Below are 16,145 nucleotides of genomic sequence, written 5' to 3' on the forward strand. Positions count from 1 at the left end.
TAGAAATTCATTTGTCTCAGGTCTGAAATAAAGGATCACGTGAATGCGAATTCCTTCTTCAATGGCGTAACGCAAGAACGCCATTGTCAATGATGAAAATCGTTGTATGGAAAAGTTTGGTACCGCATAATCTCTTAATTTCTTAACATGTAGCAGTCTATAGAAATGCATTTCTCTCAGGTCTGAAATAAAGGATCACGTGAATGCGAATTCCTTCTTCAATGGCGTAACGCAAGAACGCCATTGTCAATGATGAAAATCGTTGTATGGAAAAGTTTGGTACCGCATTATCTCTTAATTTCTTAACCTGTAGCAGTCTATAGAAATTCATTTGTCTCAGGTCTGAAATAAAGGACCACGTGAATGCGAATTCCTTCTTCATTGGCGTAACGCAAGAACGCCATTGTGAATGATGAAAATCGTTGTATGGAAAAGTTTGGTACCGCATAATCTCTTAATTTCTTAACCTGTAGCAGTCTATAGAAATTCATTTGTCTCAGGTCTGAAATAAAGGATCACGTGAATGCGAATTCCTTCTTCAATGGCGTAACGCAAGAACGCCATTGTCAATGATGAAAATCGTTGTATGGAAAAGTTTGGTACCGCATAATCTCTTAATTTCTTAACCTGTAGCAGTCTATAGAAATGCATTTGTCTCAGGTCTGAAATAAAGGATCACGTGAATGCGAATTCCTTCTTCAATGGCGTAACGCAAGAACGCCATTGTCAATGATGAAAATCGTTGTATGGAAAAGTTTGGTACCGCATAATCTCTTAATTTCTTAACCTGTAGCAGTCTATAGAAATTCATTTGTCTCAGGTCTGAAATAAAGGATCACGTGAATGCGAATTCCTTCTTCATTGGCGTAACGCAAGAACGCCATTGTCAATGATGAAAATCATTGTATGGAAAAGTTTGGTGCCGCATAATCTCTTAATTTCTTAACCTGTAGCAGTCTACAGAAATTCATTTGTCTCAGGTCTGAAATAAAGGATCAAGTGAATGCGAATTCCTTCTTCAATGGCGTAACGCAAGAACGCCATTGTCAATGGTGAAAATCGTTGTATGGAAAAGTTTGGTACCGCATAATCTCTTAATTTCTTAACCTGTACCAGTCTATAGAAATTCATTTGTCTCAGGTCTGAAATAAAGGATCAAGTGAATGCGAATTCCTTCTTCAATGGCGTAACGCAAGAACGCCATTGTCAATGATGAAAATCGTTGTATGGAAAAGTTTGGTGCCGCATAATCTCTTAATTTCTTAACCTGTAGCAGTCTATAGAAATTCATTTGTCTCAGGTCTGAAATAAAGGATCACGTGAATGCGAATTCCTTCTTCAATGGCGTAACGCAAGAACGCCATTGTCAATAATGAAAATCGTTGTATGGAAAAGTTTGGTGCCGCATAATCTCTTAATTTCTTAACCTGTAGCAGTCTATAGAAATCCATTTGTCTCAGGTCTGAAATAAAGGATCAAGTGAATGCGAATTCCTTCTTCAATGGCGTAACGCAAGAACGCCATTGTCAATGATGAAAATCGTTGTATGGAAAAGTTTGGTGCCGCATAACCTCTTAATTTCTTAACCTGTAGCAGTCTATAGAAATTCATTTGTCTCAGGCCTGAAATAAAGGATCAGGTGAATGCGAATACCTTCAATAGCGTAACGCAAGAACGCCATTGTCAATTATGAAAATCGTTGTATGGACACGTTTGGTGCCGCATAATCTCTTAATTTCTTAACCTGTAGCAGTCTATAGAAATTCATTTGTCTCAGGTCTGAAATAAAGGATCAAGTGAATGCGAGTTCCTTCTTCAGTGGCGTAACGCAAGAACGCCATTGTCAATGATGAAACTCGTTGTATGGAAACGTTTGGTGCCGCATAATCTCTTAATTTCTTAACCTGTAGCAGTCTATAGAAATTCATTTGTCTCAGGTCTGAAATAAAGGATCAAGTGAATGCGAATTCCTTCTTCAATGGCGTAACTCAAGAACGCCATTGTCAATGATGAAAATCGTTGTATGGAAAAGTTTTGGTACCGCATAATAAACGAAGAAACGCTTAGTACTTTTTGGCTACCTAATAGAGCGGGAAAGTTGGGTCGACGTCTTTAGAGAATGCAATCCTACAGTTGCGTATAAAAGCTTCTTGACGAAATTTAAACACTGTTATGATGCTGCTATTCCTCTCCGGGATAGTAAGCAAGGGCCTAGAAAAATTAGAAAACCGTGGATAACTGGCAAACTGTATAAAAGAATACGAAAAAAAACTGCATGTATCATGCTTTTATAAAAAATCGTGATCCCGCTCTATTAAACGACTTCAAAAAGTTTAGAAACAAATTGAACTCCGACCTCAAAGAAGCAAAGTGTGAATATTATCAAAATAAATTTCTGCATATTCACAATGACCACAAGAAAGTGTGGGAGACGATTAACTATCTAACGAGCAGGAAGCAAACACGCAGCAGCGTGAAGGAAATGTTGATAAATAACAAGACTGTTGTCGGTACAGAACTTGTTGACGAAATGAATCGGCCCTTTACTAGCACAGGCACGTGCGCGGGAATATATGCAAGCTCAGATTACTACATGCTGGCAGGGAATCAAATGGAATCTATCATGCTCTTTCCAAAGACATCAACTGAGATTGATAAGATAATAGGTAGTCTAAAATATGATGTTGCAGCTGGGGACGATGAAATAAAAGTGCTACCAATTAATTACACCGCGAACATAATAGGTCCTATATTATCCCACATAATAAATATGATGCTTGAATGCGGTAATTTTCCTGATGAATTAAAAATCGCGAAAGTAACTCCTGTCTACAAGGGTGGCGGGTAGACCTCAATTAATAATTATAGGCCCATTTCAGTACTCCCGGTTTTCTCCAAGATTTTCGAGCGTGTAATCAACGACAGGATAACAGTTTTTTTTTTAAATATCATATGATAACTCCTGCTCAGTATGGTTTCCAGAAGGAAAAGTCTGCAGAATCAGCGCCAATCGACATAAAAGATAAAGGTGCGGAAAACATTGAAAACAGATTGGTCACACTGAGATTGTTTTTGGATTTAAAAAAGGCGTTCGACACTGTGCAACACGATATTTTACCTCAAAAACTTAATATGTATGGTATACGAGGAATAGCGCTAAAATTAATTAAAAGCTATCTAAATGAACGCTACCAATATGTATGCTTAAATAATGGGTCATCGAGCAAAATGAAAATAAAACATGGCGTTCCCCAAGGCTCTATTCTAGGGCCTCTGCTATTCCTTGTCCATATAAACGATATAACGGAAATACCTGGCTCCCCTCAGTTAATAATGTACGCAGACGACACAAATGTATGTTTTGCTGGTGAGACAAAACAGATCGTAGAAAAATTAGCCAATGATTATCTTTTAAAACTCTCAAAATGGTTAGAAACAAATCGCTTAGGTCTAAATACCAGTAAAACAATATATGTTATTTTTAAGCCGATAAACAAACGCGATCACAGTATTATCAACATAACATTTGAAGGTACGTTGCTGGAGCAAGCTACAGATCAAATATTTTGGGGTGTGGTTTACTGAGGACCTCTCTTGGTCAACTCATGTTAATATGCTCAAGGCTGAACTGTCCCGAGTTACTGGTAGCATATACAAAGTGCACAGTTTACTACCGACCTGGCTTAAACAAACATCATACAACTCTCTATTTTACTCAAAAATGAGATGTGGCATCTTGGTGTGGGGAACTACGACAGAAACTTATTACAACAAACTATAATTATCTTGCAGAAAAAAATCTTGCGTATGTATGAAAATTATAAAGGAGACAGAAGAAATTTAAGCACGCAACCACTTTTTGATAAATACAATATGCTAAAAGCAGATCAAGTATTTTATTTTAAATTATTACAATTGATACACAGAAGCAAGCTCCACACTACACCAACATACAATCTGAGCACGTACAATATTCGAAACCCAATAAGATGCCGGCAATAAGAACAAACTATGGCCGACAAAGGCTAAATTTCCAGATAAATAAAACTCTGAATAGAAAAGATATGCCCCTAGATTTACATCAACCTTTTAATAGCTTTAAATCTGCTTGTGGAAGGATGCTCGTGGCAAGTGAAATTGCTTTTTCATCTTTGTTAGTGCCGTAAACTTCATGAGTGTTATAAATATGTCTTTGATTTTTGTGCATATTTTCATTCCTTGTTTCTTGATGTTTAAGTGTGAGAAAAAAACCTTTTATTGATTTTTTATTAATACCACTGTGTGGTGGCAAATTTTAATGTGATGTATTGTATACTTGTATTTTTTGCAGTCTACAACGGAAGCCTGTCTTTGTTCCTGGTCGTTTTCGATGATCAGTGTCTTTTTATTTATTTTTGTTTTTATTTTATTTCTCATGGTATATGAAACTCTAATTTTGTTTGTATATTTTTAGAATGTTGCACAAATGCTTCGGTCTATTTACTACTAACAGATCGGTTTGGCAATTGGCGCATTTTGTTTCTCTGATGTATTTTCCACTGTGTTTTTGTACTGCACTGCTGAACTGTACGGGGGGGGGGGGGGGGGGGGGGGGCAGAGGCCCTGTCAGGCACCAAGCCTTTATCTCTGCCCCCCACACAAAACTTCCCGCGAAACAAATAAAAAAAAATGCTCGGGAGCTAGAATAGCCCTCACCATAAACTTCAAGGACGGAAAAAGTAAGACTAAAATATAATCTGGTATTATGAGATGTAATTGTATTTGTTTCACCAGTTAGAACTTTCATAAATGATATTCTCACGTGAAAGTGAAATGAAGTATGGGGATAGTTTTACATGCTAGTCTACTACTGAATTCCAGTACATAAGTTTTCAAGATAGCGTCAGCAATATAGGTAGAGCCTTATAAGAACGGCGGCAATTTACATGCGCCGCATGTTGCCACATGACCCGGATATGAATTATGGCACCCGCTCTTTGGTAGAAAAAATGACGAAGGGTTGTATGCATACCAGGTCGTCTCCTAGAATCATCACGATATGTGGAGACTTCACTTTGGCAGCCTGCGATGAAAGCGGCAGCGCTGTCGCTAAAATCAGCAACGCTGCTCCATATGCTTGGGTACCCATCACTGGAGGCAAGAGCAAGTGATCGGTGTGTATTTCAGCACATATCTTGTGTGTGCGCAATGTTTGACACTGTTTGCGTATCTCGTCTGCTCCGTTAGTGTTTTTTGCGTTTCTACATTACGATCAACGAATGCAAACGACCCCAACTCGCAACGTATCTCTAGTATTACGCTTCTGTATGATTAGAAACTCAAACATTAAGCATAACCCAAGGCTGAACACAGATACTCCAAAAAGCAGTCGGGATTACAAATACTGAGATGAATTTATTTTTAGGCACAAAACGCAGATGCTGAGATACATTTGTCTTTCATGCAACGGGATATCCGTGAGATACTTCCGCAAAAACAGCGAAAACGTATTCCGGAATATAGATGCAGATACTTATAGATATATATATGTTCCCGAACGGTATCACGTGGAGAGGGTATGGTGAATGCAAATGGTAATTTAGGCTTGCGCTCCTTCTTTTCTGTCATTTTATGCACTTACCCTTATCTCGAACTTTTTATTTATCAAAAATACCGCTAAATCTTATGTCACCCCGGTGAACCACGTAGTTTCTGAACGGTACAGACTGCGTACCATGCTTGACGAAAGGCGTCTACAGGGTTCCACGAAAGGAACCCTGTATCGGCGAGAGGGCGCCCCTCAAGCTGTCGTCTTATATGCTTCTGAGTCGTCCATACTCTAGGGACATTGGACAACAAAGCCTTTTCTCCACTCAACTCATTTACAGCATAGTTGTAACCCGAGACTGGGGATACGGACAAGGGACAAAACACAGAACGACAGGGACGAAGTCTGTCGTTCTGTGAGACTTTTGAGACTTCGTCCCTGTCGTTCTGTGTTTTGTCCCTTGTCCGTATCCCCACTCTCGGGTTACAACTATGCTCAGTTTACACCAGCTAGCCTGCACCCTCACCATTGCTTCATTTACAGCGTTTGCTCTGCTGAATTGGAAAGAGTGCAGGGCTTTGTTGGAAGAGCTTATTCTGTTATTCTTGCAAGTAACCTTTTTTAAAACACAGGTCTCTTGTTATTTTAACGTTGGTGACTGTGAGGGATCAAAGGTCAGGTTCATGTTATATATTCTCAAGCACCTTGCACCAAGCAGATATTTCTGTCTTTTAAATTCATCGTAAAAAAGGTAAAAAACGGAACGAGACACCTAAGTCTGACAAAGTATCGCGATGCAAGTGATACACTGTAAATGTATTTCACTATCGAAATACGAATACATTTTTCAACTGTATCTCGACACAGCGTTACAGATACTCGAAAGTATCGCTATGATACTATCGCGATACATTTGTATCGCGATACTCCTTAACCCTGGCACAATCGCTAGCCCGTCGACCTGGGTGGTACCGCTGAAATATCTACATTTTAAAAAAATCTGGAGTGTCGGCTTTTCACAAAAGCACTCGGAAGGGCCAATCACTTTAAACTACAAAGGAAGCTTTGCGAATATGACGGAGCTGATACTATGATTAGACCTAAACTTCTGTGCTGCGTGGCACGGAACGTGACGCTTTCACCGTGCTTTATGATCCAACGAAAACATCTTTTTTTTTAGGTTTAAACGTATTTTTAGCCTCATCATTCACCAAGCTACCCTTTATGTACAGCAGCGATTGGCTTTCCCAACCGCTCTGCGGAAAAGCAGACGGTCCAGATTTCTTAGAGTGTACTTCGTTGGGACGTACAGTGCTTCGGGATTGGCTGCCCTCAAATAGACGGTCGAGGTTTGCCAATATCGCTGGCTTCCTAATTATGGACCACGAATCAATTTTCAAACTTCCTATATACAGTTATGAAGGAATCATTGCCATTCTTGAGGAACAAACCGCACACTAGCGTTTTTTTTTTTTCCTTCATGGCAGGGTTCAGCAAAGGCGAGAAAAAAAAATAAACAAAATGTTTCTTTTTTTTATATAGCTGGTTTGTTACGACTGGTCCTTTATGCTTTATGATTATCAATGGACATATTGCCCATTGATAACGAACGTTTTCAAGTAAAAAAAGTTTCGTCGGATTCGCCTTACCTGTCGAAAAAGTGCTCGGAGAATGGCAGGTGTATTTTGTCTACTGACGTTTCTATTTTTATCAGTTTAACCGACGCACGTGGAGAGCTTCCTCCTCTCTTTCGGCATCATGAGGAGAGTGCAGTGAGACTACGGTGTGCCCAAGTTCTCCTCGCCATTTATGAAACCTTACTGCGTCCTTCCATGACGTCCTACCAATGAGGTACACTGATTCGACCCAAATGCTTTTACGTCATTCATCCACATGATGACGTGCGATCAGATGAATCAAAAACAGACAGACAGATACGGCTGTAATTCTGTTTCTGTTCTCTCCCTAAAAGGAAATACACCTAAACGTCGATATAATTCACTTAACCTTATGATTAGGAGTTCGGTGAAAAAATAATAAAGTAATGACTTAATTAAAATCACGCTGAACTGGAAAAAAAACTAATGTGCCTAAATGAGACACGCAGTTTAAAAAAAAAAATCGCGTTATATTTAGGTCGTTAGACGCAATTTAGGCGGAGCTCACGGCCCGCTCTAAGCCACATCCACAGATCAGTAAACTCGCCTCTTACTACTGCATTAAAACTTGGGTTTTGGCTAGTTGGCTGATACTAATTAAAAGGTTTGAAAAGAACGAACAAAATGAGGACGAAGACACAAGGACAACAGGACAGGCGCTAAATATCAACTGATTTTATTAGAAGTCATTATCAGACATATATACGCACACCCCTTTGCCCACCATGTATCACAACCAATCACCACTTCTACAAATAGGCATTCAAAAACGTCACTTGTTTTTGAAGTAAATAAATGGATGGTGCCCTAAATCAATTGTCAATTGTCTTTTTACATAAAACTCAATAACCTCTTTATCGGTTTTATCTTTTGCTTTTTTTTTCTCTCTAAACAATGTCGATTCAAAGTTAGGCTTAAAGTCACATTACCTACGGCGGTGAGCAAGATTCCTCCCGCATGGTTGCCCACACAAAAGTCATGTTCTCGTGCTCTATCATTAAAACAGCGCCGGGTTCTCCCTATCTCTACTTTCCCGCATGCAGCTGACCGGTATCTGATATTCGACATTCCTGACACTTTCGGTTGGCTACAGTGCGTGTTTTCTGGAACAAAGTGTTTCTTTTTTTCCTTTTTTTTTTCTGGTTTTTTTTAGAAACGGACAGATTTGGAGCGAGCAGATGAACCGAAGCGAGAAGGAGAGAAGCGAGGCCACTTCCCCTCATTCTAACCGTTCGAGGAGGATCGTGACGTCGTTGTCCTTGCTTGATAGCGCCTTTCTTTTCCAAAAAATGCGGCCATCAGTTTGAGATGCCGATGTACGAGTGATGTGTTCGAGTCAGTAGTAACCCGTTCAACGCTTCTGTGGCCTTAATTTTCGAAACCAGGATTTCGGTTCAGTATCCCTTTAACCAGTTATGAATGAATAATACAATACCTTTTTAAGAACTCCGACATCATTTCCAACATTCCTGGTCGTCAAAAAACATTATCATAAGGACCTACATACGAATGCAGTTGTCCACACGCATTCCCCATGTAAACGTAACTCCACCTGACTAGTCCTTGAACAACAATCCTTCTAACAACATTTTTCAAACATGAATTTGTGTATAAAATTAAAAGATAGTCGCCTGCATTTCCGAACGACTATACTATTTGCGAGTCAGCAAGGCCTTGCGTAATTCGAATGTCCAAAAACGCTAAAAATTATTACATAAACCAGGGGCAACAGACGACCCAACACAGACGCCAGATGTCTGTAAAAAATAAAAATAAAAAATCACTGCAACAAACAATAAACAACAAAAAAAAAAGATTTTTTTAACATTTTTGTTGCTAGCTCTTGAAGAACATCGAAACGTGACCTATCCTGACTTGTCGATCTCATGGGTGCAGTCTAAAATATTCCCGGGGGTATTGCGGCATTTGTTGTTCAGTTGAAATTCTTATTTTATCGCATTTAGTGTGCAAGGCGCTCATGTCCAAGAATTTTAGGGATGTGTATCACTGATCTCTATGACAATTTGCTGGATCGCGCTTTCCCTCTCAGCGAATCGAGCCAGCGAAATTTACGAATCGGCCATCTTTGGCCTGCCCATATATGCCGGGAAAAGCATCGCAGAAGTTGGGAAAGACATATTTTCTGCTCGTTCGCCGCCATTCACCGAAAACATTATTTGAAAACCCTCTGTAAATGGCGGCCCAAACCAATCCGCAAAACGTCTCTCGGAGAAATCCGGGAAAGACAAGGGACGTCAACGGTGACGACAACGGAGACGTTCTCCGGGTCCCGCATTCCGGCTCCAAAGTTGAATATATTGATCTTTCAGCCGCACACGGAGACACGGACGAGGCCGGACAGCCCCTCCAAAGGGAAGGTGGTCCACTCTCCTCGCACTCCTCACAAACCGTGTGCACGTGGTCTTTGAATGCGAGATCACGGCCACCGCAAGAAGTGACCACCTGGCACCCGTCCCGCCCTCTTTCCTTTGGCGGTTGGTTGTGACATCACACATATTTCGATTGGCCGGTTACCGCCATGCCGTGACTTCACCGGTAGCTCCGGCAGCTTTGGCTGCCACAGCTCGTCCAAACACTTCCGCACACTTCCGGGCTGAAACGGCAGCCGGAAGTATAAAAACACTTGAGGGTCTTAAGCCTAAGTCACCATTAAGAGTGGAACGGGTAGCGATATCGGACCCCGTTCTAAAAGCTTTCTCATATAAACCCGCGCTCGTTTCTAAGCCGTGCAAGCGTATGTGCCTGGCCTAGTCGCTAGTGTAAGGTGTCACATGACGTCACACGTGGCTGGGGTGTCATGCCTAAAAGCCCAATCATGCCCTTGACATCGCAATACCAACCAGCCCAGCATTCTGCATTGATAAATTTAGAGGAAAAAGAAAAGCTCGGAGCACGTGTAGCGAAAGCTCGCGCTGCAGAACCCAGGAATCCTGGGTTCGATCCCCACCCCTGCCCGTTTCGATCTGGGCCCGTTTGCTCAAAGCGCTAACCGCGGCTGAAGTTAGCCGCAGTACCTAGGAAAGGGATTTCGAAATCACGTGACTGGCTCGGTAGGGATGCGGGGAAACATGGCGGTGCCCCGGTGAGCGCGCGCCGCTTGCTTTGGAACAGACTTAGATACTGTATCTTAAATACTTCTTGAAGTATCTTAGTATCTTGCAAATACCTTTGATCGAGAGCATTTTATACTCTATCTTAAATACAATTCCGAGTATCTTGTACTCATTATCTTAAATATGTTTTTGGCATTCCGCCATTTTCCGAGTTTTCCGTTATGAAGTGGCGTGGGCGTGGCAAGAGCAAACGTGAACATTCTTTCGAGCAACCAAATCCTGGTGCTAGCTCCAATTAGCTACGGTGACTTTGACTGAGCTCGTGAAGACTTCGCTTTTTTGCCGATTGTGACTCATATTTCAGCCCGAAGTTCGTACAATAAAGGTTCTCCCCTCGCCTTCCCAAAGGCGCCTTTTGTTTCTATAGAGTTTCCCCCAAAAAATCCTCAAACAAAAGCTGTGGTCTTACGGAAGTAAAGATGCCACCCTGATGTGCAACACAGACCAGGAAACGACCAACGACAACAACGCAGATTTGAGTGTCAAGAAAATAACAAATAGAAGAAAATGAGAAGTGAACACGCACACACAAAATAGACATTTTTTTATTTTGCTTTTTGTATTTTTGACACGGCTAAGACAAAACGTCGAGGTTTCTTTTTTTTTGTGTGTGTGTGTGTGTTGTCAGTCCGGCACTTACTGCTGTCGCGAACACTGTCTGTAAGCGAACATTGATAAGCAGAGAACAGGACAGCAAACGAACTTCGAGCGAGATGACACGCCAACAAAGTGTCCCCCAGTTGAGTGCCTTTCTGAACGTAACCTACTTGAAGAAGGTGCGACCACTGCCGTGGCTATTATGTGGGTTCTCTTTGTTATCCCTTTACTCATATCCGTGTCCGAAGTTCGTTAATAGTGAACTCCGCATATAGGGAATATGGATTTTAGTTAAACGATGCGTCTGAGGTGCGCCGCAGGACGCGATATTCAGCGATGTCACTATTGGTGAAGCGCTCTGACCCGTTTCTCACCCCTACACCTCGGTGTTTACCAAACACAAGGACTGTTCACATGACCATAGGCCTTGTGGGCATGTTCATGTCATCTTTCTTAATAGAGCGCGGGGCACAGAGCAGAGCCTTTTATACTGGGAGAGTTCGGCGGTTCTTTGATCCAGCCGCCAGTCTGGCAGCACTGATCAAACAGTCTGGCAATCTGCGCGCATCCGCCATGATGTGCCTTGCCGTCTAGCTTGATTGCACCTTTGCATTTAATTGCATTATAATTATAACCTTAAATTGCAAGCTTCACCCTTGTTTGGTGTAAGGCTGGTGGCGGCTGATAAAACCCGTTTGCCCTACTGACTCGAGCCGGCAGTCGGCCCGCTAGAGTCCATGGAGCGAGAGACGACGATGAAAATGATCGTTCTGCGCTGCGCTCTGCCAGACGTTAGATGAAAAAGAAATGGGGGGCTGCAGTGCCGTTGGGTGCTCGAACAACGCGAAGAAGGGGTTCAGGATGTACCGGTTCCCGCAAGGAAAAGAAAATCGCGCAAGGCACAAGATCTGGGAAACCAAGAAGGGCTGACTGGAAGCCGAGTTCTCGATTGTGCGAGGTACGTTTAGGATTAATGTATGATTAACGTAACAAAATGCTTGATTTTTCGACTTTCTCCTTACGCCAACAGAAGCGCAAACGGCAAAACCTACACGCGTATACATCGCATGTCAATGGGGACCCACTCGCCGGGAGGCACATCATGGCGGAAGCGGCGCCCGCTGAGTCCGCTAGACCTAGCGGGCCGTAAGCCCCTCCCACCCGCCGAACTCTCCCAGTATAAAAGGCTCTGGCACAGAGTAATGAAAAAATACCAACAATTAGTTAAGTGACGTTAAGTGCCGGATCTCTCCCAGAAGCAGTCGTCAGAGGATGCGAGCTTGACCCACTTGGGCTTTTGTGCTGAGCTGGGCACCGAGCATGCTGCATTCTTCATGCAGGCCGGAGTGGTAACAAAAGGGCCCCTCCTCCCCCTCTCTGGAGAACACGAACTCCAGCCGAGCGCTGACGCCGCGTTCGGTTAAGGCAGCCGAGCGCTGAGCCATTGTATCTTTTGTCCCCATCCATCTTGTTCTAAAGTTAACCGATTGGGGCGCCACGGTCTGATCTCCTTCCAAAGCGACCTCTTTCTTGTTGTCCCAGAAATGTTTTGTAACATCTACCAGTGATATTGCCACGCGCGTTGCCCAGCGAGCGCGTGGCCGAATGGTTCCCGCTCTTGGCTCTCGCGCGGAGTCTCCGGGTTCGATACCAGAAAGAGGACTTCTCTTTTATTTATTTTTTTTAACTTGACATTCTCGTAAGTTCGAGAGCCTTGTCATCTGATCGAGTTACGAATGCTCTACGCACCAAACTTTCTACGCCGAATGTTCCAGAAACACTCGCGGGTACAAAAGGTGCTCCGAGTGGCGGTCCGGAGTCAGTCTCGCCCCAGTCCTCGATCCTGCTGTTTTGCCGACATCGACGCCTGCGACGCTAGCCTTTCTCTATTTTGTTTTGGGCACAAGTTCGCCCCGTTGAACTTTTAGTTTGTTCAGTTATTCGCCGCCTCATCATTTGCCATTCGTGACAATATTCTGCTCCTTATAGTCGGACTGCATGAAATAGCCTTACGATAATTTTTCTTCTTTTTTTTCCGTTTTGTGATGTTGCGAGCAAATAAACCATTCTGGTAACCCAGATTTGCGCAGCTGTATAATAACCCAGATTTGCGCCGCTGTATACTTCAATTACTTCAGAAGTAATTGAAGTACATTTCTAAGTATTTGTACTCTACTCAAGATACTTTACATTGAAAGTAACTTAAGTAGTATTTTAAATACTTTATGAAGCAGGTGTTTAGTAACTTAACTTAAATACTTTTATCGAGTATTTTGTCCAACACTGACTGCTTTGGAAGTAATATATCGTTGTAGCTGCAATATCGGGCGCGTTAGTCAGCAACGAATCGTGCAGGAGGTCTTCGCTTTGCCTTACCTCACTTAAATCGCAAAGCATGAGCAATGACCTCGCCGCATTTTTTAGATAGTCTTTCGATTCTGGCCATTCCTAAGCCTAAATGAAAGCGACAATTGTCGGCATGGCAACGTCATTTGCGGGGAAGATGAGGGCTGGGAGCAAACTCGTTTCTGGCCCGCGATTGCCACAAGTTACAAATGCAGTCGGCCAAGTAACGTAAAGCGCTGCCCCAGAGAAACATACGCCTTCACACGCGAAGTTTTCCCAATTAAAGCGGCATGGATTCTTGATCCTAGCTTGAGAAGGCACAGCGACGCAACGCTACATCTTGCCAAGGCATGTCTGTTTATCATGAAAGCCTGACCGAGAGACCCGCGTTCGACAAGTTGTGCCTTTTTCCCGTGGTGCTGCGCTTTCGCAAAGCTTACCGCGGGTCCTCAAAGGCAACTACGTCCGTGTACGTACGGTTTGCAATAACGTCTTCAGCGAATGACGGTGAACGGGCAAAAAACGTGTCTCTCAGCACGCAGACGCCCAGCCTCTGCAACGCTTCACCCGGCGGATTTACACGGGCCGAAGATGAGCGATCTTGAACTTCGGTGGCCGCAAATGGGAGGTGTGCCGAACAGAAAATCGATAGCATGCCACTTGTTGACGCCGGCGGCACCGTAAGGTGACCACCCGTCCCGCAACTCGCGGGACTGTCCCGCATCGAGGGCTCGTGTCCGGCGTCTCGCAAGAAATGCCCAAATCTTCAAAATGTCCCGTATTTAACATTGTCGTAACATTTACTGCGCAAATTATGGCGCTTCCGAACAACGGGCAACGGGGAAGCGCGGAGGTCGCTGATAAACTTGTGAATCTCGATGATATGTCATTTTCAAGCCAAGCACTGCGGGGAGCAATCGTCGTTCTGACGCGCATGCGCCGTTGTGCCTCTCCCCTTGATGGTAAAGTATTGCAAGCGAAAATTGCTCCCCAAAATTTGAAAAATGAACTATTGTAATTATTTGCACATCATACTGTATCATGCGAAAGGGTTGTTGTGGAAAGTTTTTTTTTTTTTTAGTGAGGACGGCCACACAAGGTAAAAAACTTGCAACTCACAACGTTAAAAACACAACAACATAAGGTTAAATTTTTGTGTACCAGCATTTTAGTATAAGAGTAAGCATCGACAGGAAACAGTAAGCCGAAAAATATTTACTATTTCCTAATTCCTTTTGAGGCATTGGGGTCTGGTGCAGTAGATTTTTATATTTTCATCTTTGAAACTTCTAATAAAATATTTACCATTACAATTAAACAAAAATATATCACTGTGGGTGAAACTTACCTTAGTTTAATTGCCGCGTACAATTTTGTACAATTTTTAGGTGTATAATACGCTTTGGGACAGGACAGGATTTCGAGGTGTGCGCATTGGTGAATTCCTCCTCTCACTCCCCGCCCCGCCCGCCCGGCCCCCCGGCCCCCCGGCCCCCCCCCCCCCCCCCCCCCCCCCCCCGGTCAAGGTGTCCCGCATTTCGCCGGCAGGAAGGTGGTCACCCTACGGCACCGGTACCTAACGGGTTTCCACTTTGATTGGTGCACGGTGTGGATTGGTGCCATGGGGCGGCGCATTATGGCACCACGCATGCGTAGAAGTGCGTCCTGCTTGAGCACGCGTAGTACGAGACGCTGTCGTGCCCCGCGCGCTCACGCACAACACTTGAGACGCTTCACGCCACGTCCCTTCGAGCAGAAATGCACCGGTATCTACCGGCATCCTGGCTACAGAGCCCCTTTTTCGTCATAAGGGCGGCAGCACGTTCGACTACCCAAGAATGCGGAGCGCTCGGTGCACCTTATACCTCTGCTGCAGCGACCAAGCAGGGATGTGCGTTTGTATTCCTTTATTTCGCTGCCTCGTTCCTCTTTATTCAATAAATATATATATATATATATATATATATATATATATATATATATATTTCAGTTGTGGGTCAGCGCGTGTTTGTCTTGTGTTCGATCCTTTTGTCCTGTACCTTTGAACGCTGTTCATCTTCATGTTAAACGCTATCGCTACAGCTGGCGAAAACTGAAAGTTCTAGTTTTTTTGTTTTTTTTTTTTTCATTTTAGTGGGGAAAAAAATAAAACAAACTCTCTAAACGCTTTCCGAAGCCACCGCTAGATAGGATGGCATATGCCCTAAGAACCGGCTTACAACAACAACAAAAAAAAAAAAAGGAGGGTGGGGGGGGGGGGGGGGGGGGGGGGGGGGGGTTGCCTTTAATTTTTTGTTTACTCGCCACCATTTTTTTGCAGTTATTCCTCGCTTGCCACGTGGTGTGCATAAAAGCCCGTTTGTCCCAGCGACTTCGTCCTTGCCGTTGCTTCAGTTGAAGTGGGTGCAGCCGACGCAGGTGTTTGAACGAGGCCGCCAAGAGGTCGTGACACGAAAATTAAACACGGCTGTCGTCGTTGCCGTTTCCGTTCCCGTCAACGGAATTCTACGTAGATGAACCCACCCGGCACCAAAAGGTTAACGACACAAAAATTAAGCATTTCCTGTTGATGTCGCTTCAAGGGAAACTGAAGCGGTTCTGTATTTGAGGAAGAACACCTAAATCGTCTTCATCTGGCCTCCAGGATTACGAATATCGAAATTATTTTCCAATTTGGTGCACGGGGGCAGCAGAAATTAGTTTTCAAGGTACCGATGAAGCCCCCCCTTCTTCCCGGGGCGTGATGTCATATCAGGAGTTTTCGGAATCTCCGCTCTCGCGCATCTTCAGCGCCTATCAACGCTGTGCACGCGAACTCGTGCTCTTTTCAAAAGGGTGAGAAAGGGGCGTCACGACGTGTCAGTGCGGGGGAATATTGGCGAC

The 16,145-nt window shown here is 43.5% G+C and overlaps 1 protein-coding gene across 1 annotated transcript in view; it reads right to left on the reverse strand.

Annotated features, from left to right (window-relative positions):
- Positions 1-5,128, reverse strand: part of LOC120840200 (arylsulfatase B-like) — an 81,705-nt gene extending 76,577 nt beyond the window's left edge. Inside the window, exon 1 of the mRNA XM_040210607.2 lies at positions 5,012-5,128. Coding sequence (XP_040066541.2) covers positions 5,012-5,128 — 117 coding nt within the window. The remainder of the gene's footprint in view (positions 1-5,011) is intronic.
- Positions 5,129-16,145: the final 11,017 nt, after the last annotated feature.

The sequence above is a fragment of the Ixodes scapularis genome, unplaced genomic scaffold (assembly GCF_016920785.2).
Source record: "Ixodes scapularis isolate PalLabHiFi unplaced genomic scaffold, ASM1692078v2 PGA_scaffold1__304_contigs__length_218370807, whole genome shotgun sequence".
Lineage (NCBI taxonomy): Eukaryota > Metazoa > Arthropoda > Arachnida > Ixodida > Ixodidae > Ixodes > Ixodes scapularis.